The following is a 25,526-nucleotide window of genomic DNA, read 5'->3' as shown; positions in this document are numbered from 1 at the left end:
AAGTCCATTTTACAGAGTACCTTAAAGTAGTTAAAAGATTGTATATTTTATAAATTGGGGAAGGTAAGCTATGCCTTCAGTTGTGTAAAACCATATACATTCTCCTCTTTCTTTAATACTTAGCATAAGATACTAATCATTTTGAAGGAAATATTTATTTGGACACATTTTTTTTGTATCTCTAAGTTTTTGTTTTATTTTAGTATTAGAGGTTGAAACTGTGGTTTTCAAAAGATTCTTGTCTTTGATGAGCAAAGTTTCAAATAATTACTGAGTCATTGTGCTTTAAATAAATACTTCAGTGCACGCTTGTAACCCCAGCATTCAGGAGGCTGAGACCAGAGGATCACGGTTCACTGACAGCCTCAGCTACTTAGCGAGGCCCTTCGCAACTCAGTGAGACCCTGTTTCAAAAAATAAAAAGACTAAAAAACAGAGCTGCAGATGTAGCTTGGAGGTACAGTGCCCCAGGGTTCCATCCCCAGTACTGCAAAATAAAGTAGTAGATATAGATTCAAGAAGTATAAATTCATAGTTTCTACATATATTTAAATATGTTTACTTTTCTAGAAAACAGGTTATAATTTTTTAAATTTCTATCACTTTAATGGAAGAGAAACAATAATTCTAGGAATTGGGAATAGAGTGATATAGAGCTTGCCCAACGTGTGCAAGATCTGGGGTGCAATTCCTAGCACCAGGGAGGAAGAAGAGAGAGAGAGGAGAGAGGAGAGAGGAGAGAGGAAAGAGGAGAGAAGAGAGGAGAAGAGAGAGAGAAAGAAGAAAAAATAGGAACTCCAGAACTGTGTTTTGCCTTTCTTCTTCCTCCCTTCTTTCCTCCTTCACTGGGCAATTATCCACAAACTTAAAAGAAAACAGCTAAATTCTGACATATGTAGACCCATGTGGCACTATGATCACAGGACAATGGCCCTCTCATCAGCCCAAAGCCTCCTTCCCCCTGTCCCTCCCACCTGCCCACACTCTGCGGCTTCCCTTTGAGCCAGGCAGTGTGTGCACCCTTCCACCGCCTCTGCGCACAGCACACTGGAGATCCGCTTGTGCTGTGTCCCCGTCAGCAGTGTATATTTCCTGGGGCACAGCACTGCATTTATTGGACACACCAACTTGTTTATCCCTTTGTCTGTCAACTGACATTTGGGTTGCTTCCAGTTTGGGGCTTTTACAAATAAAGCTATGGATATTCATACACAAGTCTTTGTATGGACATGAGCTTTTTTTTTTTTTCTCTTGGGTAAACACCTAAGAGTGCAATGATTGGATCATATGGTAAATGCACTTTTAACTTTTTCTTTTAATTACTAAACTGTTTTCCAAAGTGGTCATGTCGTTTTACATTCCCACCACCTGTGTATGAAAGTTTCAGCTTATTCTTTCTAGTCCTGGTAAAAGTGAGCCTGTTTTAATTTTAGTCTGTCTAGTTGTAATTTAATTGTATCTCATTGTGACTTTAATATGTGTTTCTTGGCAGATATTGCAGAGCATTTTTTCTTGTGCTCATTTTCTATCTTATTTAATAAACTATTCAAGTATTTTGCCCATTTTTACTCATCATTTGTTTCTTAGTCTTTGGTATTGAGAGCTTTTTAATGCTTTTTAGATATAAGTAATTTTTAAATATGGTTTTTTTTTTTGGTGGTACTGGGTTCCTGGAAGCCCTTCTACCTCCGGGCTACACTCCCAGACCTATTTTTACATTTTTATTTGGAAACAGGGTCTCCTAAGCCAACGCGCGCGGCTGGCTTCGAACCTGCGCGATCCTCCTGTCTCTGCCTCCCAAGCGCGGGGATTACAAGCGTGTGCCACCACGCCCGGCTTTAAATATGTTTTTGAAACAGAGTCTCACTGAGTTGCAAAGGGCCTAAGTATCCTAGGCTGGCTGCAAACCTGGATTCCCCTGTCTCAGCCTCCCAGGTACTAGGATTGCAAGCGTGCACCACCATACCCAACTCAATTCTGATGAAATTTAATTTACCAGTTTGAACACTCATGGCTTATGCTTTTGGTATCTGATCTAAGAAATCTTTGCCCCAGGTCACAAATACTTCCTCCCGAGTTTTCTTATTTAGGAGGTCTACAATCCATTTTGAGTTCAGTTGACTCACAGCTGGGACTTTCTCCAGGAATTATCCTCAGCTGAAGGGGGCCTACTGCCCCAAGGCATCTGTTCCCTTTACAGATTCAGCCTTCCCTCAATGGCAGGCTGATGCGAGGCCACAGCACCTGGCCTTGTGGCTCTGGTGGGACCTCTCTGTAAGCTCCAGTTGCCCTGAGATGGGAGAAAGCTCTATTGCATCCCTGTTTTTCCTGTCTTTATAGATGCTATCTCCAAAAAAAAATCTTCTGCAGCCAATTTCCTTTTCCAAGTCTGTTTCCTGGGACCCTAACCTAACACAGTTAGAATAAGCCACAGTTAAAGAATAAGCCAGGGCCTAATGAGTGAGATTTAATGAAGGGAAATTGATAAGAAAAGCTAAAGAGCCAAGATGCTGGCGCTGAGGGCAAGACAAATGTTGCAAATAGAAACTGCCGTTGTAACTTCTAACATCCTGGAGCCTGGAGAGAAATTCTTCTTAATGTAAAGTTGTGTTTTTGTTTTTTTATGTTGACAATGGCATATATTCACACAGTATTTGGTGTTCTACCCCCTTTCCCCTCCCTCCCAATAATGAGTGTCCAGGTTGACAATGTTATATGTACATGTATACACATATTGGAATGTAGATTTTTCATTAATTAACCTCAGCCTTCTTTCTCCTCTTACCCCTCCTTTCTGGCTTTGCTGAGCTTTCCCCTCCATTATCTGGAGTCCCTCTGGTATTCCTAATACTCCCTAGTCTGGGCATATTAGAGAAAACATATGTTCCTTCTCTTTCTGTGCTTGGCTAATCTCACTTAACATAGTGTCCTCCAGATCTTTCCATCTTCTTGCAAATGACATGATTTTGTTCTTTTTTATTGCTGAGTAGAATTCAATTGGGTGTATTTCCCATAATTTTGCAATTCATTCACCTGTTGATGAAGAACTAGGTCGGTTTCATATTTTGGCTATTGCAAATTGTGCTGCTATGAACATGGGTATGCATATGTTACTGTAGCTCTCTGATTTCAACACCTTTGGAAAGATACCCAGGAGCAGTATAGCTGGATCATATGGTAGATCCATTCCCAGTTTTCTAAGGAATATCCACACTGATCTCCATAGGGGCTGAACTAGTTTGCATTCCCACCAGCAGTGTAAAATAATTCCCGTTTTCCCACATCCTCACCAGCATTTGTTGGCCTGATGGTGAATGATGTTGAAATTTTTTTCATATCTTTTGTCCATTTGAATCTCTTTTGTGAAGTGTCTGTTCAATTCAGTTGCCCATTTCTTAATTGGGTTATTTGTTTTACTAGTGTAGAGTCTTTTGAGCTCTTTGTATATTCTGGATATAAACCCTCTATCAGAGTGGTAGCTGGTAAAGATCTTCTCCCAATCTGTAGGTTTTCTCTTTAGATTCTTCATGGTTTCTTTTGCTGAAAAGAAACTTTTTAGTTTGATGCCATCCCACTTTTTAATTTTTGTTTTCATTTCCTGTGCTTTGGGGGTCTTGTTGAGGAAGTTACTATTTGTGCCTGTATGTTGGAGTGTTGAAGCTAAACCTTCCTCTAATAGCTTCACAGTCTCTGCTCTAATTTCCAGGTCTTTGATCCATCTCGATGGATGGATCAAATCCATCTGTGCATGGTGAGAGGTAAGGATTTAGTTCCATCTTCCTACAAATAGATAGCTGGTTCTCCCAGCACCATTTGTTGAAACGGCTATCTTTTCTCCAGCATATGAATTTGGCCCCTTTGTTAAAGATCAATTGACTATCAGTGTGTGGATTTGTTTCTGTATCTTCTATCCTGTTCCATTGGTCTGTGTGCCTATTATTGTGTCAATACGATGCTGTTTTAACTACTATTGCTCCATAGTATAATTTGAAGTCAGGGATTGTGATGCCTCCTGCATGGTTCTTATTGCTAAGAATTGCTCTGGCTATTCTGGCTCTTTTCTTTCTCCATATGAAATTCATGACTGATTTTTCCAGGTCTATGAAGAATGTCCTTGGTATTTTGATAGGAATTGCATTGAATCTGTAGATCACTTTAGGCACAATGGCCATTTTGATATTTATTCTGCCTATCTATGAGCAAGGGAGATCTTTCCATCTTCCAAGATCTTCTTAGATTTCTTTAATGTTTTATAGTTTTCATTGTAGAGGTCTTTTATGTCTTTGTTTAGGTTTATTCCTAGGTATTTTGTTAGTATTGAGGGCTTTGTAAATGGAATTTTTTTCTTTATTTTTTTCTTCATGGATTCATTGTTGGCATATAGAAAAGCAACTGATTTCTGTAGGTTGATTTTGTATCCCACCACTCTGCTGAATTGGTTAATCAGCTCCAGTAGTTTTTTGGGTTTTCAAGATACAGGATCATGTCATCTGCAAACAAAGATAATTTTAATTCTTTTTTTCCTATTTGAATTCCTTTGATATCCTTCTCTTGTCTTATTGCTATGGCAAGAGTCTCAAGGACTATATTGTAAAGGAGTGCTGATAGTGGGCATCCTTGTCTTGTTCCTGATTTTAGGGAGTAATTCTTACAGTTTTTCCCCATTCAATATGATGTTGGCTTTGGGTTTATCATATATTGCTTTAAGGATGTTGAGATACATTCCTTATATTCCAATTTTCTGTAGTGTTTTTAACATAAATGTGTGTTGGATTTTGTCATATGCTTTTTCAGCATCTATTGATATGATTATGTGTTTTTTGTTCTTAGTTCTATTTGTGTGGTGAATAACATGTATTGATTTGCATATATTGAACCAGCCTTGCTTTTCAGGGATGAAATCAATTTAATGTAAAAGTTTTAATGAATATCTGTTTGCAAACATTAGGGAAGTAGAATATTTCATTTGACAAGTCATGATAATGTCCATATTTTCAATGTAAAAATTTAGTTTTTCACCCAAAGAACAGAGATATTATATAAACTGAGGCCTTACTTCTAGGAACATCTGCAAAAGGGAAATACTGTTTTTCTCCCTGGATTTTGGAATGTGAGAAATTAGCTGGATTTTTTATCTACTATTCAACCTCTTACATACTTACTTTCATGTTGAACTCGTGCAGTAAACAAGAGCTCACCTCTATCATACTCTCCTGTGCCCATCCCCATTCCTGCCTCTAGGTAGCCATCTCAGATTTCTCCTAGTTTAAATTGTGTAGCCTACATACTATACAGAACAGACTTCTACAGAGATTTTAGATCAAGCAGTAACATAGGAAAATAGTAGTGATAGTATTACCATAATTGGTGAGAAATAGTCCTCCCTCCCTTTGGCTAATATCAAGAAAGGTGAAAACTTCAATTGATTTCAATTTAATTGATTAGCATTAAAATTTTGGAAGCTCTCAGTTACAATTGGATAATGGCTTAGTATTTCATTTATCTGGGTAATTTATTTCTCCATCACAAATCTAAGTTATTAGGCAGAAAGGCCCTTCAGGCCCCTCTGGATGGATATTTCCCCTAGAGAGACACTTCTGCAGTGAGGGCAGGGTAAATCCTGTACAGCAAGCACCCTCCCAAGTCACACACACCCTTCTCCTCTCACCCTATTGACTGAAGAAATCGCAGGGCCCAAAATGACTTCCAGGGCTGGTGAAGATGAGATCATGTCATGTGCCTGAGAGAAATTTCAGAAATGTTGTGATAGAAAGGTTCAGATATATAAAGCTAGATTTTAAAAAAGAACAATTAAACTAAAGAAATGAAATACTATCAAGAGATAAAAGTTAAAAAAATAGTCCCAGTAGCTCTCATCTAGATAGTAAGTTAATAGTTAAATAGTATTTAATAGTTAAATGGCTGAATAGTATTTCATAGTTTAATAGTATTTAACTTGAGAATGGAGGCAATAAAAAAAGATCCAGCAGTTAAGGTGAGGTTGGCCAAAAACCTGGGATGTGTCCTTTAGAAAATGACCCTTGACAGGCAACTGGTCAAGATAAACTATTTCATTTATAATTTCTATGATAGAGCACACTCAGGTATAAGAAACAAAAGGTTCTGTCTTCATGCAAATGTGTTCTTTTATTTTTTTTAAAATGTCAACAGGCAAAGAAGTTTAGAAAACATATGGCACAGGAACAGATTGCTCACGGATAGAATGTTTACCAGAATTGCCCAAGAGGCAGCAGTGGCACACGGGACCTTTGTAAACTAAAACATTTGAGTGTCTGCAAAATTGTTTCATCAGATGCCTGTGACATTTTTCTCCACTTGCTTCCTTCAAATGGCAAAAAGTCCCAAACAACTGGCATGATTTGGAGGAAAGCATACTAATTTGTGCTGGGAAGTGCTGACATGATTTTTTTCTGTGAGGGCGGGAATGTTGAGAAGGTTGTATGTAGAGAAGGGAGGAAATTGTGAAAAGTAAAAAGGTGCCGGGAGTTAAGTATATACTCGTTAGACCTTGAGGGAGATTTTGTATTAATGTTTTGGAAAAAATCAAGTTTCATATGCAATTTTTTTTTCGGTACTGGGGATGGAACCCAGGGGCATTCTACCTCCGAGCTACACCCCCAACCCCATTTTTTTTTATTCTTTATTTTGAAACAGGGTCTCACTGAGTTGCAAAGGGCCTCTCTAAGTAGTAGCTGAGGCTGTCCTTGAACCGTGATCCTCCAGTCTTAGCCTCCCAAATGCTGGGATTACAAGCATGTGCCGCCACGCCTGGCTTCATATGTAATTTTTATCATCTTCTGAAACCTGAAGGTTTAGATCAGGGGAACAAGATAGGGCAAGGGGCAAATGTGTTTTGGGGGCCACTTTGTCAATCAGTCCGAGAGCACACTTCAATTAATATCATCTGAAGAGAATTCCAAACTCTTCAAAATTTCCCTGAGAGAGGAAATCTTCCCAAAGAAGGAGCGAGGCTAGTTTTCCAGTCCTGCCTTTCTCCAGGAGCTAAGCGTCCCTTGGCGAGGCTCTCTCAGGATGCTTGTGGAAAGGCTGGGAGAGAATGAGGGGGTCCTGTGTGTGTGCAGCACGCAGAGTCAGGTTCTCTGGGGCAAGGCACAGCCTCTGGCTGCCCTCAGCCTCATGAGGCCAATTGGGTCATGTCAGCTTAATTTATTTTGATAGTCTTCTTAAACTCAAACTAGCTGCTGGGAATAATAGGGCTAGGTCTTCCGGCCAATAGCTAAGCTATTTATGTTAGATCAGGTATCCGAGTCAGCTGGTTATTTTGAAATGTATTTCATAGTTTCAATTAATATGATGTGTTATCTGCACTGAGGTTCAGAGAAATGGTTTCTCTAAGATTTGATTAGTTTGCTTCCTCAAAAAGTTAACTTTCTCCTCAAACAAAATTAAATTTAAATGGACAAAGATGACAAGAAAACTTGGTCTTTCAGAAAATTCTGTATCTCATAAGAAAACTTACCACTACCTCAACTCCAACCCATTTAGGGAGCATTTTGAAATGTGCAAAATGAGTCATAGACATTTTTAATATCTATTATGATATAGTATGCTTTGTATATTAAGGTCTTATATACATCAGTGAGACAAACTCTAGCATACAAATAGGAAATAGATAAAGGATATAAACCACAACCTACAAAAGAAGATATACAAATATCCAAAAAGACACCCATATTTGCAAATAGAAAACACAGAACAAAAATTTTAAAGACTTATACAAGTGAGCCGGGTGTAGTGGCACATGCTTGTAATCCCAGCATTTGGGAGGCTCGTAGTTCACAGACAGCCTCACCTACTTAGTGAGACCCTGTTTCAAAATAAAGAATAAAAAATAGGGCTGGGGTGTGTAGCTCAGAGGTAGAATGCCCCTGGGTTTCATTCCCAGTACCAAAAAAACCCCCATAAAAAACAACAATATATTTACCTATAAATTTGACAGATAGTAAAAGTATATTGGTAAAGTTATAAGAAAACTAGGATTCTCATATACAGTTGGTGGGCATATTTATTTTGGGATATAATATTTCACATGTATCAAGTATGTACACTTTTTTCAATTTTTCTTAAAATAATAAGACATGTTCACAAAGATTATATAAACATATACATATGTGTATACACATATATATGTATGTATGCATATCATGGGTTTTTACAGTAGTAGAGAAAACCACATATGCATGTAGTAGAATTTATCATTACCACTAAAATTATCATAATTTCAAAAGTTTAAAATTATAGGAGATGACATCTATCATTAGCCAAATATACATTATGAAATAATCAGTTTTAAAAAATCTTAATACATGTACTACAAACCCACACTTTATATATTATGTATCTTGTAGGAACACATACAAGTCTAGAAAGTAATATATCTACTATCTGTGGATAGTAGGATTTTGGATTAGTTCACGTTTGCTTTTCTATCTTTTTTTATTGTCTGAAGTTTTTTAATGCACAGAAAATCAATGCTACTCAGGTGATGCTCAAGCCATGTTCTTCCTTTCTGGTTTGTTTCTCCATCTTAAAATATCAAAGCCCAGCCAGGCATGGTAGTGCAAGCTTGTAATCCCACTACTTGGGAGGCTGAGACAGGAGGATCATAGGTTCGAAGCCAGCCTTCACAGCTTAGTGAGGCTCTCAGCAACTTAGTGAGACTCTGTTTCCAAATAAAAATAAAAATATAATAGGTCTGGAGATGTATCTTGGAGGTAGAAGGCTCCTGGCTTTCATCCCCAGTACCACAAAAAGAAAAAAATATATATATCAAAGCCTACTTTCTGAGTATCTTTACACCTTTTCTTAACTTTCATCACCCTATAAGCTCACAGAAGGTAGGGAAATCAATGAATTTATTTTTGCCCTTCAAGGGTTAGATCTGGGCCTTACACATAAAAGGAATTTGATAAATATATGATTGATTCTTCTTATATGCTTGCTATTGAAGAGCTAGACATGTTGTGTTTGTCAGGCAGAAAACTCTCTGAATCATACACTTATTGCAAAGAAAAATTAAATGGTGAGATTAAAAACAAATTAAAAGTGGCCTGAAAACATTCTATGGAAAGGACTAAGTCTTGTTTTGTTTGCCGCAAATGTCAAAGAAATATAGTATAAATTCTAGAACAGCCTACTTTCCTTAGGAGCTAAAAACTACTTGAAATTGTTCTTACAATAAAGATATCTATGTCTCTGAAGACTACATTTTGAATCCTATTAATCTTTCTCCTTCTACATATAGCAGCATTAGAATTTGTATTCTTACATTCTTCTTAGGAAATCATATTACTTAAGATCTAGAAAAAAATATCCCATAATAAATTTCTGTGTGACAGTTTGTCATGTAATTTTGAAATTCAAAGTTTAAGAACTGGTATGTGATTCAAAAAAACAGTCTAGTACTCATAAAATAACCTTCAAACAACTCAAGTTCTTAGCTCTTAGTCTGCTCCCAAAAAAGTCATCATCTACCACCTGAATCAAATAAACCCTTCTAATTCTTAATTTTTAAAAATAATTTACAGAGAAATGAAGGCATAGCAAAAATAGCACTTCATTAGACACTTTAATAAAATTTAAATGGCAATTTCTTATATCAAGTAAAAATCTTGGCACACAAACATTATAAAAGATGAAAGAATACTGTAATATATCCTCTTAGCAAAGCAGAAGAGTTCAAGTTCTTATCACAAAATACTGTGCAATATATTTTGTCCTGTAAGAGAATACTCTATTTCCTTTTTGTCCTTTGAGATAAGTTGTTTATTCATTGATTCATGAGTTTGAGGACATTCATCTAAGTCTGAAGAAAGTTGTGATCTGAAGATTCAAAGTCTATTTCATTTGATTAATTTACTCTCAGTGTTAGTGTCTAAAACAGCACCGTCCACAATTTCTGGTCTTTGTAATCAACTTCCAGGCTCTCCCTAGGTTGTGAGCTCTCAGAAGCTGTACCAAAGAAAACTTTGGGGCTTAAAAATATTATTATTATTATTATTATTATTTATTCTACTATGGGTCACCCCTTATCACAATCATTTTTTAATTACCACATTTAAACATCAAACCAATCTCTGAAGTTATTTATTCAACTTTTATATATAAGGAAATAGAATCCCAGAATAATTGAATTACTTGTTTAAAGTCACACAAACAGTAATAATTACTTCAAGGAGCTGACATCTGTCAGATTCATATTTGAAATAAACAGAACCCATTCTATCAATATAAAGGGAAATGGATGATGAATGGATATTAGGTGTTTCAGAGGTGCTTCAGGGAAGCCCGGGAATCTGACTAGAGATTGCACCCCATTATCCTACAGATTCTGGTGACAAGCCCATGACTTCTGTCACTGGCATAGACCACATATTACTTGTCATTTTCCCTTAGTAGGATATATACTTACAAGTCTTAGGATATTGCAGTCTCTGAAAACAGAATGACCCCATCACCTGGCCAGGTTTCATTTTCATTGACATATTTATGGCATCATTCTCATTCATAGTAGAGTCTCATGCTGATGGGTCTGAGTGATGGAGCCTAAGTCACCTGCCTACACCTTGGCTCCAAAGAATGCTTAAGAGGGAGTTTCTGGCTTCTAACTTAGGGAGATAACATTCATGAGATGGGAAATTCTCCAAATGAGCAAAATCACTCAGCCTTCCAAATATCATGACAAATGGCTACCCCTAATTCAAGATGAATTAGGTATAATGGTCTAATTTCACAGATAAGAAAACTGAGGTTCACTGAATACTTATTGTTGGGTGTGCTGTGCCTTCTTCTCTGATATTTTGGCTATATCTCTTAGAAACACTTAACAGAAAAATCTTAAAAGAAGTGGAAACTTACAGCAAAAACAAACCCTCTCATCTGTTCTCTGCTTGCTTTATCATATTGGAATGTACTATGGAAATTATTGCTGAACTTTTATCTGATATGAAAGAAAGGATGCATAACACATTTCTCCTTCAGATCTTGGTAAAAAGTAAATTCTGAACAAATACCAGGTTGTTGTTGTTGTTGTTGTTGTTGTTGTTGTTGTTAGGGTTCTCATGGTACATCAAGTTCAACTAAGAATTTTCTTGCTGAGCTTTGGGAACACTATCATATGGAAGTTATTATAATTGCAATTAAAATTTTAGACTTTTAAAAGTTTTATTTAAAACCTAAAAGTCAATGCCAGAAAAAAATCACCATCATTAATAAAACATTTGCTGTTGATTATACATAGTATAGCAATAATTTAGCAGAACTAACTTTGAAAAACCATAACTATCTTGGACAGTAAAATTCTATCACCTCATTCATAAGTCAGCTTGAAAATCCTTCCTACAAACACATGAGTATATCACAAAACAGGAATTTGATGCAGAATGAAAACTATTGATCAATATACCCAAGTACTTAAACTCTAAACCTGTGTTCAATATGTACAAAAATTAAGCAATCCTGTCAAAGAAATCTTAACTATTCAAAGTGTTCTCTTTACAAATGAGAAAAGTATTTGCAGCATGTTATGCCTCACTTAACTAGAAATTTTATCTGGAAACAAATGTTTTTTTTTTAAATATTTTACTTAAAGGGATAAAATTTCTTTATTTCAACAAGATTATTTTATTTTCCTTTTGTTTTAGTTTTACAGCTTTTATTATGTTCAACTTTTTTCTATTTTATTCCCACAACAATCCTTTGAAGTAGGCAAAGAACAGGCGAATTTGTTTTAATATTGACCTATTTCTCACTTCATAATGCCTCTGTCTTACATATTTGTGTTAAAGTATGTTCTTTATTTTTATTTCTTGAGGTGTGGTAAAATACATGTAAATTTTACCATTATAAATATTTTTAAATTGGATTGTTCAGTCTTGTTAAGTATGTTCATATTGTTGTCTAACCAGTATCCTAAAACTTTGTCATCTAGCAAAATTGAAACTCTAAGTATGATCATTAAACAATTCCCTATTTGTCCTCTTCTCTTGTTTTTCAAAGAAACCAAAGTATTTCCTAATAGTAGGATTAGCCTGATTTGTTTTTTTTCTTTTATTAGGAAGAATATAAATTTCATTAGAAAAATCTTTACTTTGTGAGCAACAAGATGAGTTAATATCAATTGCTCCTTGTTCATTTGCCCAATTTTAGTAAGGGCATCAGAGAATATCAGTACTCTCACTCATCAAGATTTTATGTATATTTTCAAAGTGAAAATTAAAGGTGGCTGGACCATAGTATTCCTTTTAAATAAGAAATTCTTAACTTGGGCTACATGGATTAAATTGAGAAGGGTGCTTAGACACCCTGAAAGTATACATAAAGCTATTCATGTGTGAGTTTAGCGTGTATGTATATATCTGTGGATGACATAATTCATCAAGTTCTACAGAGAGTTGTGATGCTCACAAATCAAAACAATGGAGGGCTAGTGTAGGTCATAGAACAAACTCTAACTAGTGTAACATAATATAAACTCAATTCAGGTTTTATTGCAGCCAGAACCTGTTAACTTAAATGTAAACTATGGAAGATATATTTTTGTTTGCAAGGTCCCTCCTGATGCTGTTTGAAAAAGTCTTTGAGCATCTGTAAGGCAGTATTATTGAGACAGAACTGGAATATTTAAAAGCAGGTTAGGCCAGGTGTGATGGCGCACACTTGTATCCCAGAATTTGGGAGGCTGAGACAGGAGGACTGCAGCTGCTTAGAGGCCCTATGCAACTTTGTAAGACCCTGTTTCATAATAAAGAATTTAAAAATAGGACTTGGGATGTAGCTTGAAGGTAGAATGTTCCTGGGTTCCGTCTCCAGGACCGAAAGAAAAAGAGAGAGGGAGAGAGAGAGAGAGAGAGAGAGAGAGAGAGAGAGAGAGAGAGAGAGAGAGAGAGAGAAGAAAAAGAAGCAGATTAGGATTGCTTCTTAAATACTTTTTAACATCTACCAGAATTCTCATAAAACAAGAAGAACCAGGCTCCAAAGCTCAAAGCAATATTTTATGAGAACATAAAGATGTTAAATTAACAACTAAAATCTGACATTTTTCTGATTTTCATATAAAACCAAATTGCAGGATTTTTGTATTGGGCAGAAATTCTAAGCAAAGAATTCTGGTGAGAGTATTAATCATGTCTGTCTTCTTACTACTTATTTTCCCATTGTTTAGTATAGCACCTGACAATTAGCTCTCAATAAATATTTTTGAAACTTAAATGAATTGCTTTGAACTGAATTAAAATAAGAGCTGACATTTTAAGAGTTTTGGGTATGGCATGTAAAGTTATTTACGAAGCTGTCAAATTTTACATGGTCATGTCAAGTTCCATAACAAAAATATTTTATAAATTAAAATTTGAGTCAACAAGTCTTTTTCAAAACCTCCTTCTTCATCTGTGATACTGTAGAATGGAAAATAGTTCGACTTCCCCCAGGATGAAAGGCTAACCACTATGGAATGTGTTTTCTTCTTTTACCTAGAAAAATAGTATCCTGGAATCTTGCTAAGGCAGACAACTGGAGAGAGAGTGCAGGTCCCTTTTGGACTAAGTCTAGGGGAGCTCAGGGGCCATAGTTCTGAAAAGGCCACCTGATTAAACATTATTTTCATAATTAACAGAGATCACTTAAACAGGAGCAATTGAGATTTCATAAGCCAGTAAGAATTTTTACCCTAAAATAATTAGGGTTAATTCCATAGGATTGCCAATTTTTCAAGAAAAGACAATAAACCATAATAGTTTCTATAGACTATCACCATCATTTGTTAAAGAAATACCGTCTTAATGCCAAAAAAAATTGACCCATCATAATTTCAGAATAAAGGACTGCCCTCTAAACGGAATAAGTTTAGCTTTGTGAAAAAGTCACAATACTATTTTTGTAAATCTTGCTTCTGTCCTTTTGTTGATGAAGTGTTATCACAAACCAACGCTGCTCTCTGGGCTGCCATTTGGGAACCACTAGAAGAATTAAACCCCTTCAGCTAAGGTTTCCTCGTCTCTGTCCTCTATCCACTCTGCTCTTTGGGGAGAAAGCTGGTTTCTCTGCACCTGTCTTTTAGGCTTTTTTGCTCTTTGACTTTTGGTTGGGTGCAGCCCTAGGGAGACACAGGCAGAAGAGCAGGTGAGAGGAGAGAAGGGCAGGGCAGGTGGAGGAGGGCTGTGTTCCTCTCCTCCAGCTCTTTCTGGATATCTTTGGCGTCGCTTCCCTTCCCCTTCCCCTGCCTCTTCAGGTCAAACCAAAGCAGAAAACATCTGCATTTTGGGGAGCGCCTCACCATCCTTTATTGATGCCTTAAAAATGCCTACACCCTTGTAAGCAGTCCCTTTAACTCTCCTCAGCCACTCCTTTGCAATAGTCATCTGTTTCCTGCTGGAAAATACATTCTTAGTTGAAGGGTGAAAACACAGAGACTCAGACGTGAAGTCGCTGGCCCAAAGTCATGGGGTTACTTTGAATCAAGTTCCAGGAGAATGTGGCCTTCCAGATGGCAAGCAGAGCCAGTGCTCCCTGCACCTTCCCAGGGCCACTGCCCACTCGGCCGCATTGTTGGGTGAGCTCTGCAACCTTCAGTTGTAGTTGGTTTCCATTTTGAACCTGACTATCTCACTGGGTGGCTATTGAGGCAACCTCAAGGAGGATTACTGCTTTCACTGGAATGGACTGGAACCAGGAAAACAAAATCCTAAAATTTTTGCCTAAATAGAACTTGAGAAGCTGTTGAAAAAGTTCAGTACAAAGAAATATGAGAACGATGAGGTTTCCACTATGCAGCAAATTTTGATCATAAAAAATGGAGGAGGAGGAATGACATAAATCTCCCCAGCGTAAGAGGCTGAGGCATGGCAGGTTGGTGGGGGAGAAGGTATAATCAGCTGAAAAGAAAATTGAAATGTGAGCCAGTGGCAGGAGGGTAAAGCACATAGGTACCTGTCAAACAGAGGGAAAGGAAAATGGACAGCTGTAGTGAGTAGATGAGATGTCAGACAGGAAGAGCCAGCAGGGAAGCCTGTGTTGAAGCATGCTTCCTTCCGGAGGGAGTTACTGCACCTCTGAGACCTTGGGGGACCTTGCCACGTTATGAGTTAAGATTGTTTGAGACGTTTAATTCTCTAAAATCGACCTATGTCTAAAATGTGCTTCTACAAAGGTGGAATGTGCTGCAACCATACTTCTATTTAGCAGTCTTGCTTTTAAACAAATGCATGAGCTTCATTCTTAATTTCATCCATAACTGAATTTTCCATCACTGCTGTCTGATCCCTTGTTGTCAGGCAATGTCCTTATGGGTGTTCTCTTTTACTAGGATTTAAAAATAAGCTAGAAGATTTCAATATCAAATTATTCTTTTTAAAGGAATTGGGATCATGGAATTATTAACATTTAGTAAACACTTCAATAGTTGCAGCGTTTACCTGCTTGATCATCATTCAGTCCCTATAGTGACCCTTCCATCACCCAGCCTCGGGGCCATCTCCTTACCCTCTGCTGTACCACCTGGCCCCTGGCCCTGGCCAGCAGAACTTCCCCGAGGCTCTGATCCCTTGTTGATGTCTCAGGCCAGATACATGGAAAGTATTGCTCTAAGGATCACTGTTTTAGCCTCTCAGCATGAAGGACTGCTCCCTCTGGTGTAACCACCTTCCTTCATTCTTGACCAATCAATCAACAAGTATTATTTGTGCTGCTATTAAATGCTCAGCAAGGTCCTGTGGGGCCTCCACACACGAAAGCCATTCTTGATGTGGCAGTGCAGTTGGATCAACCTTGAACCAGTTCTCAAGGACAAGAGGGTTGTGTGTGGTTGAGGGAGAAAAGGGAGGTCATTTTAGGACCGAGAAGGCTTAAATATAAGGAGGGGGCTAATTCTTGGGGGCTAAGATATTGGGATAGGTTGGAGAAATCAAGAAAAGTAAAATGAGGGAAAACGTAAAATTTCCTCTAACTTCTCAAATGAGAAGCCTCTGCAGCCAAAAGAAAGTCAGTCTGCTCTTACAATTTCATGTAAGATTTAACTAGCAAACAGTCAACCCAAACACACACGAAGAGTAGTGTCTAGGGTTTTTACTATAATAACAATCAGAGTTTCTTTGGTTTTTAATAAGATTTAATATTTTTTTAGTTTTATCATCTTAGCTACATGCATTTAGATTATAGACTTGACATTTAGATAGAAGAGTTTAAGACAAAGAGTAGAAATTAAAAATAGGAATTATTAAGTTGCTGGAATTTACCATTCAGAAATCTACACAGAGTCTCAATCCCCTAAAGCTAGAGTATCTCTTATATTTTTAGCATTTTGATGTCATGTAACATACCATTAAGATAATTCATCCACCAGTTACTTTAATCAGTGAGAAAGTGTTCATTTTTATCATTAACACAAATTGCCTGTGTCCACATTTGCCTGGGAGTGGGATTCAGTGACGGATATAAGTCCTATAGTTCTGCTCTTCTGCAAAATGAGACAATGACCACCTACACCTAACCTTTGTAGGGTCTTTGCAACCATGAGTCTATCTCCAAAACTTGAAACTTCATACTTACTTCTAAAATTCTTGACTAATTTTTCTTTTGTTGTTTAGTTACTAGAGTTGCTTCCTATGGAAAGGTATTTGCCTTTGTATCAGCTCTTTGGAGTGGGGGAAGCCAAAAGACAAATGGGCAAGCAGGGCAGGATGGCTTTAGAAAGCAAAGGGAGTGTAATCTGAGTACTTGGGAGGCTAAAACAGGAGAATGGCAGGTTTGAGGCCAGCCGTAGCAAGGGGAGGTGGAGTGATAGCTTTAGAGTGAGGAGAGAGAGCTTGAAGCTAGGGTGAAAATACAGAAGACGCTTTGTATTTTTTCTTCTTTGCTCAGGTCTTTCTCTGTTCTATCACATCTGACAATTTCCTAAATTTATCTGCATAAAAAGTCCTATGTTATTTAGTAACAGTCTCTTCAGTTAAGCCTGTTGCATTTGGCTTTGACTTCACCAATACTTTTGTCTAACTGGAAATGCTTGTCTTTCTTGGCTGGGAAAAGTTAGGGTGTTTGGAGAAATAGGCCTAGAGAAATGGATTAGCTGATATTTCTGGATTTGTTCACACTGATTTTAAAAACTTCCTCTTGAGATCAAACATCAGACAAGTAGATTCTCCCTTAAGATGGCAGTCTAGATCAGAGATTCTTGATCTTTAGGAATAGTTTGACCTTTGCACAGTTCTCCCCTTTCTATAATTTTGTTTTGAGACTTATTTTTGGATCCACTCTAAAAATTATTGGAATCGGCCTGGGATAGGGAGGATCACTAGTCCCCTCTGTCCATAACATCACCATGCCAACCCAAGATGTTCATCCTATAAACGCAAACTTTTGAGGATGATTGGCAGGTCTGTGTGGCAGAGCTTGACTCAGAAGTACTTGCCTTTTCCCCTCATCCCTTGGAGTTCCATTTATTTCAGAAGCCAGCGGCAGAGCCCCTAGGTTCAACATATAACATGAATAACTACAGAATCAGAACGAATTCTTTCTTTCTTTCTTTCTTTCTTTCTTTCTTTCTTTCTTTCTCTCTCTCTCTCTCTCTCTCTCTCTCTCTTTCTTTCTTTCTTTCTTTCTTTCTTTCTTTCTTTCTTTTTCTCTTTTTAATGGCTGGTTCCATTTACCACCAGATGGCTCTATTGTATCACCAGGAAATGCACACATGTGTAAACTCGGTGGTGCCATGATCCAAAGGGAAAACTAAAGCTACAGTTAGACCTTTAAATGATGAAAGGCTGCTGCTTGTTCTTTACAGGGTTAATCAGAAGCAGCTGAGGCGGCAGGAGCATTCACAAGAAAACAGGACACACCCAGGAAAGCTATAGGATAGTCACAGTGCTGACACATAGGAGATCTTCCTTTTTAAGTTTTCATAATTCTCCATAATGATTGTCACATTAGCCAGAGTAGTAGAAGTGCTCTGGTCTCAATGAAACCAGCAAGTATTCATTCATCTTGTAGCTCAGAAAAGTTAACTTTGGAACAATTTTGAGAGGTGAGGTCTATCCATCTGCTGTTTTGAGTCATAATGACCATGCTCTGGGGAAGCAGGATCTGATTCTAAAGCAAACAGTGTCTTTGCTTCAATTAGACTTGGATAAGAAGGTGAGGACCAGAGGAAACAGGGCTTCTCTGAACTCAGATGACCCTTTTCCTCATGACAGGTGAATATTAAACACATGGACATTTAGGTGACACTTCCATTAGGAATGAGAAATGTTGATCCTAATAAAAATAATAGTTGCAGATTAACCACATTCCAACACTAGTGGCTTAATTTTAACTTTCTAAAGCTGTTCACTGTTATCATTTAATTTTCACTCTCGCTTTAGCCTATAAAGTAAATTGTTATATAAGACTATTGTTTTTAAAACTTTTATTACTGTGTTTAAAAAAGATTCGTGTGCATGTATTAAGTCTATCCTTAGTCCATAAAATGGCTCAAGATGTGCTCAGGAAACTACCCCTGTTAAAAAGTAATACTTGATTATTGTTTTAAAGAAAGAGTCACTGGACACTGGACAGATGGCGTTTATTTTGGCTCAACTCGAGTCTTTGGAGAATTGCCTGAAGGAAGCAGAAGAAAAGGCTAAAATTTTATCAGAACAGGTAATACCTGTCATGGGAACTGGAAATATATGTACCTCAGTGTACAGTATAGTAAGAATAAATCTAATATGTATTTTAACCTCTACCCCATTGATGTACACACACACACACACACACACACACACACACACACACACGAGCACACCTAGCATTTTATTAAATGCATAATTTGTATGAAACTTTTTTCACATTTTATTTTATTTTATTTTCATTCACCACAGGCCATGAATTAGGCAAGCTTTCTCAAGCCTGTAATTTGCTTGAATAAGCAAGACAGATTTGTGATATAAACCGATGATCCCAAAGCTGAGATAAAACCTATAGAAAGCACATTGAATAATTTTCTTGAATTATTTAAGAAAACTTGACTTGGAAGGGGAGTTTTCAAATATCATGTTCCCTCTTGGGTTTTTGCAACTTGTAGACACAAAGCAAGTGATAAGCCTGGGCTGCACTGGTGGCCTGGAGACATAGGCAGGTATTCTTGCTGGCTGTTCTGCAGGTCCCTGAGTTCAGACAATGATTGTGGGTATCAAAAAACTCGAACCAGGAGCTGGACCAGTTCCCAATAAGACTACCCTTTGCAAATAGTATGGTGCAATATTTGTTATTATTATTGTTGCCTTTCCCTCAGCAGAGCTCTTGGCCCCAGAAAGCAAATCTTCCTGGAGCTAGGTCCTGAATGGCACAGGACCATCCACTCTCACTCTTAGCAAGTCACTGGAGGAAGGACAGGCCAGACCCTGAAATGTTCTCATGGGTTAATACATTTAGATGAGAATGCATTTTATAAACATTAAAAGACCAATTTTATACGTTTTTAAAAATAATAAAGACCTTATCTTTGTGCAGTGCAACTTTATGACATCAGAAGTTTATAAGAATGTTTGCAGAAACTAGGGGAAAAGAGGTTCTTGTCCTATGAGAAAAAGAAATATAATTAATATGTAACATGTAACACACAAACAAATGGCTTCCTTTTTTTTACTTACAGAAAAAGTAGATCCCTTACTTTGGGATGCATTTATTTGTTTACCAAATGTGACCGGTGCAAGTGGTCACCAGAGCACTTGTGTCCATTAATAAAAGTGTGTTGTTCCTTTGGAAAAATTTCTATCTCGGAGCTACACCACAGCCCTGGCTTGTCAGCTGATTTTTTCCCCTCTAGAACAAATAAGAACAAAGTTCAAACAGTGGAAAAATTATGAGTTACAAAGAAAATAATGACAAACATGAGGTACCATTTCAAAGCAAAAAAGAAAACCAAACAAAAAACACACCAACCCTAAGAATTCAGAATGTCCGAACTGGGAAGGATTTTAAATAGTTAATTAAAAGAGGGTACTTCTGCACTAAGATATATGTTTATTTTATAACTAAATGACTTATGATTTTATATTTAAATAAGTAAGATCAATTAACTCATAGAAGTACCCCTTTCTTTTGTTATTTTAAAATATTTTTATCCAATGCAATTAGCCCCTAATATTTAATATTTTTAAGTGGGTGATCCCTTTACATAACACCAAATAAGCGTATTTACTTTGCATTTATTTTAAATGTATAAAATGGAACTGGATTTCACTCAGCTTCTTTGTAGTTACCATAGGTGAGATGCTAGTTAGTTCTTTGGGGAAGAAAGACAGAAGCCAGCGTTTTTGTACCAAGTAGCTTACAGACCATGGAATCATTGGAGGAGCTGGAAAGTGAAATGGGTATTTTATGACTTTGAGATGAACTGCACAATAGCAGTAAGTTATAGGGTCTACCGTGTGAATACGTCCTAAAGTAGTGCTCTTGAAGTTGCCAGATTTGCATAACTATGTAAATTTAATTGGAAGTTGGCAAGGGTTAAAGGAAAAGTACATTGCGGGTATTTTCAATAACACATTTTTTAATTAAGTTGAGCATTTTATTAGATTTGGCTGCCTCTAAACAAGTCAATCAAATACAGACACTGTTCTCACAGGACTTAATCCTGAGATTTTTGCTTTCTCCTGAGTTTTAGACTAATCCTATCCTTGAAACGATAAAAACAGTAATAACAGCCTCATGCACCTTATTTTAAAATTTAAATTGATATTCTAAAAATTGCAAAAAGATAAGGATAGGGAAAAGGGTACAACTGACTTTTCTTATGGATGTTCTCCAGAATACTTCAGAATGGAACAGAATACATAGCGGTCTCAGACAATCAAGCACTTGTCCACTGGGTGCCACTGTTTTTCTTACCAGCTGATGGCATGAAGCAACTGCAAAAAGAAAGATTGCCTTTGTTATCAAACACAAAGAGTGGTGTGTGTGTGTGTGTGTGTGTGTTTGTGTGTAAGAATATTTTTACCTACTATACATTTTAAGGCCCTTTTAAATGTCATTAGCTTGAGATTTGTTACAGGGTGCTGGGATTGCTAGCTGGATTTCACTGGTAACCCAAATTGTGCCTACTAGTTATGTAGTTGCATACTGGCCAGATGTGCTGGCCTGGTGGGCCAGAGCAGGGTGGGAATGCAGATGTGAGAAGGACAAAAGTTTGTGCTGAAAGAAAGGTGTAGAAGCTCACAGTATTACCAGCTAGTGGACCTTGCCTTTGTGAAAAGGATAAATTTCACTGATATCTGAATCCTTACCTCCTAGCTTTGCCTCTTAGAGAAGAACATAGAACTAAGTCAGAACGGGGAGTACAGATTCCTGAGGTTGTCATCTACACTAAGCATCTCTCGATTGAGCCTCGATTTGCTTAACTGGATGTTTCTAAGATCCCCTCTAGCAAGATCTCCTTTGGCCCATTATGGGGAGGGAAGAAATACTGAAGAAATGAGATTGTGGCCACATCCTCTGATGAGGTCACACAGCAGTAAGAAAATTTTGTTGGGCTTTACTCTAGTGAACAATTATTCTTTATTTCTCTTCGGTTATGTCGTTATTGTCAAAATAAAAGAAACATGAATTCAGGATAATTTGTGATTAAGATGTATAATCTGTGCTAGTCAAGGCTGTGAGGAATAACTGCAGCCATTCAGCTGGCTAGAATAAGAAAGAGTCTTCAGACCCCAACACTTATCCTGGGTTATAAAGATAACTTCAAACATCTCTAAGTTTTGCATAAGAAAATACTTGGACATACTTCCTGTAGGCTCAGGTCAGTGGGAGGGAAGCCAAATGCCTGGGATCTGAGTAGGGGATAAAGAACAACAAAGGAGAACAAGAAAGGGAAAAAGAGTGTTAAGAATATGAGAGAAGGAAGGAAAGTAAGAAAGTTTTAGGAGCCATCCACAGGAGATTTGCACATGTGCAGTGCATTTGGGAGACAAAGAAAGAGTGCTGGGCTGATGTTCATGACCCCATGGGAGAAATTGACCCCATGGCTTTTTTGTGCTGAAATAGGTTCCAGGAAAACCCACAGTTTCATGATAAAGTCTGAACCCAGACCTGCCTGGAGGCAGAGTTCATGAGGTTCATTGGCAGTAATGCTGGTCCCAGGTGTCAAGTTCATCAGGGGCTTCTGGTTCTTGCTCCAGATATCAGACAGTGGAGAGTGTAGGCTTTGTTCCTGTTCTACTGTTTGCTAACTTCATGACCTTGAGCAATTATTTTATCTCTCCAGCCACAGTTGCCTTATCAAGAAGGTAAACTTTCTATTTTCACAGGGATGCTGTGAGGATTGTGATGAGATCTGTATCTGCCTCTTGGTAGGTGCTATGGTCTGAATTTTGAAGGTTTGTGTCAACCTAAGCCTACATGTTGCGATCTAACCCCCAATATGATGATATTTGGGGGTGGGGTATATGGAAGGTGATTAGACTATGAAAGTTAAGCCCTCATGAGTAGGGTCAGCCTCCTTATAAAAGCAGCCTAAGGGGTCTCCCTCCCCACTCCTACCAGCTGAGGAGACAGTAGGTAGGTGCCATCTATGAACCCGGAGGTGTGCCCTCACTGGATACCAAATCTTCTTAGTACATTGATCTTGGACTTCTCTGCCTCTGAATCTTAAGAAATAAATTTCTATTGTTTATCAGTTACTCATTATATGCTATTTTATTACATCAATTCAAATGGACTAAGATAGTACTATAAATTCTCAAATATCACTTTACCTTGACTCTTACTAGTGGCCATAATATAATTTTCTTTATACCTTAAGGATAAATTCAGTCCCAACCAACTAGAAAAGTCTCTCTCACACAATATGTTCTATGTATGTGTGTGTATACTCAAATGTGTGTGTAATACACTTTCTTCCTTACTGGTGTCCCTCAGCGTGTTTGTAAGATGACACAAATCATTCTGTAGCAACCTTAATCTCTCAACCAAATAAAGCCCCACCTGCCTGGCCCTCAGCTTGCCCAAGCTCTCTTCTTTTAACTTCTCTGTCTTTTTCAATACTCAGCGTTCTCTTCTACTCTTGTTCAGCTGTTTATTTGGTAAACGGGCTTTAATTCTTTAACTTTGGCTTCCCTTTCTGCTATATCTCTTGGGTCTTCTGTCTCTTCCTGCCCATTCTCTGATTTTGCCCAGGCTAGAAGCTGAATGAGCAGCACTGGCAGCCGGTCATGTCTGGTATTTCCTCCTCAGGCTGGGAAGTGGAGGTCTATGGAGTAGGTGAATCAACTATATCAACTATGTCACCAAACCGTAACTACCAAAATATTAGTTACAGATTAAGCGTGCTCTAAATGTTAGCTAGCAAAGAGACGTTATGATTTTATGTAAGATTTTTAAAGTGGGATCTAGGTAGGTGACTTAACCTTTTCTTTCCAAGCATTGTTTCTCCTAAGTAGAGATGAGGCACAGACAAGAGACCTTAATGATATTTTGGGTAATAAAAATAGTTTTACTTCTATGGTTCTCATAAAGAAAGGTTTAGTGGTAGTACTCAGATGGAGAATAATTTCAGTGCAGAATGTGGTAGTCTTATTTTCTAATTTTTGAAAAAATCAGATATAAGCATTTTCCCTTCTTAGTAATAGCTCTTATTTCAGTTGGGCATGTTTTTTTTTCCCTTTACTCGAGAAAAGGGATATTTCTTAAGGCCCAAAATGAAATTAATAACAGGGCATTCTTGTGTCTTCAGTCAGCAGCTTACCTGACCAGTTATGTGATATGGAAAGAAATTTCCTTTCCCTTTCTCTTTTCCCCGGAAGTCTCTCTGCTTAAGGTTCCCCTTAAAGAATAGCAGAAGCAATAATGGAGACAAAACCAAAGGAGAATGGGGTAAGAGGGTTGTCTGAACTCACATCCTATGGAAAGGCATGCCTATGACCAGATTCCTGGACCACATTATAAGTGGTAGGCAGAGTAGAAGAACTAATTTATTAAACACCTACACTGTTCCAGGTACTGTGCTTAGATCTTTCACCTGATCTATACAATAACCCTATAAAGGGCACTATTATTATAATCTCCATTTACTATTGAGGACAGTGAGACTCAAAACGTCGTTTTGTCAAGGGCTTATAGTCAGTAAATGGTGAACCAGACCAGTTTAGCTTAGGGTATTTGTTTGTTTGCTTGTGGTTTGCCGTATGGCCGTAAGCCACAGAAACTTGAAAGAAGTTTTGAAGACTGCAACACTAACACTGAACAAGAAAAAAATTATTTACTTTGGTTCCCTAGTTGGAACCTGGAGTGCTTATTAGGCAGATTGCTAGGTACTATACCCACAGGGTTTCAGATTCAGTATGTATTTTAACAAGGTTTCTTCTAGTTTAAGCACCAGACCCTAACCCAGAATTTTAGGCCAAGGTCCTTGCCACCTTGGTTTTGTGCTCCAAACTGCAGGGAATGATCTGATCAGTTAGGGTCAGGCTCGGAAAAGAGTACCCTAAACAAGAAGATGTTAAGTATTTACTCATATAAAGTGAGTCAGCTGATACTGGGTACCTCCCAGTACTTGGGAGGCTGAGAAAGGAGGATCACAGGTTTGGGGACAGTCACAGCAGTTTAGCTCGGAGGTAGAATTACTCTGGATTCTCTCCTCAGTACACAAAATAAATAAGAATAAAAAATAATGAAGTCTGTACATAGCATGCAAGGACAGGTGTGGGAGCTTCACAACCCTCTGAGGCCTGGGCTTTGTCTCTTTTGCATTCACAAACACCACTTCCATTGTCGAGGTCCAAGGTGGATGCAGCTCAGCCGTCCTGTGCGTATTTCAGGCAGCATGGGAAGGAGAGACCACCGCTTGATGAGTAACCTCTTTATAGGCTTTTCTAGAAACTTCAGCTCTTATGTCCCACATACTACTTTAATTTGCAAATACCTATATGAGGAACATAGGTATTTAAGTGGGCACCTTGTCACCTCCACAAGCGTAGGGATTTTTAACTAAGAAAGAGGACATAGATATTTGGTAGACAGCTGTCTACCTCTGGATATCATTCTCTGCCTCTCTTATCCAATTCCTTGTCCATGTTACTGAACTTAATGCTTTTTTCTGTAAACATGCTGTTCTTCTGGGTGTAGTTATCCAGTTTTCCCAGCACCACTTCTGGATGAGAGAATTCATTCACCACCAAATAATCTTGATGCCCTTGACAAAAAGAAAAAAAAAATCAGTTGGCCATATATGTATTGGTTTATCTCTAAAATCTTAATTCTATTCTATTGGTATATAATTGTGTGATGTAGAACACATACTGTTGGTTGGAAGCCTTAGTCTTCAGGTTCATGACTGGGAGGATATGTATGTCCCTTGGACATTTCATATAGAAAGAGAAAAATATGGGATCTCTTTCAGCATCTTGAGCTGAGGCAATTGAAGTGAGGTTGTCTGCATTTTTTGTTTCTCAGTTCTGCAAAGGCTTGACTTAATGCCAGTGCCCTAGAAGGATATGGTAGCAACTGTGCTACCATAATTTTTT

The 25,526-nt window shown here is 37.7% G+C and overlaps 1 protein-coding gene across 1 annotated transcript in view; it reads left to right on the top strand.

Annotated features, from left to right (window-relative positions):
• CCDC192 (coiled-coil domain containing 192) overlaps positions 1 to 25,526 on the top strand; it is a gene marked incomplete at both ends in the record, with an annotated part of 215,972 nt that overhangs the window by 7,790 nt on the left and 182,656 nt on the right. The window contains 4 exons of the mRNA XM_080698684.1: positions 14,133 to 14,351; positions 14,448 to 14,590; positions 16,623 to 16,648; positions 18,559 to 18,666. Coding sequence (XP_080554810.1) covers positions 14,133 to 14,351; positions 14,448 to 14,590; positions 16,623 to 16,648; positions 18,559 to 18,666 — 496 coding nt within the window. The remainder of the gene's footprint in view (positions 1 to 14,132; positions 14,352 to 14,447; positions 14,591 to 16,622; positions 16,649 to 18,558; positions 18,667 to 25,526) is intronic.

The sequence above is a fragment of the Muscardinus avellanarius genome, assembly GCF_963383645.1.
Source record: "Muscardinus avellanarius genome assembly, chromosome: 7".
Taxonomy (NCBI): domain Eukaryota; kingdom Metazoa; phylum Chordata; class Mammalia; order Rodentia; family Gliridae; genus Muscardinus; species Muscardinus avellanarius.
The sequence above is the reverse complement of the archived record's forward strand: the minus strand, read 5'-3'. Positions and strand labels throughout refer to the sequence as shown.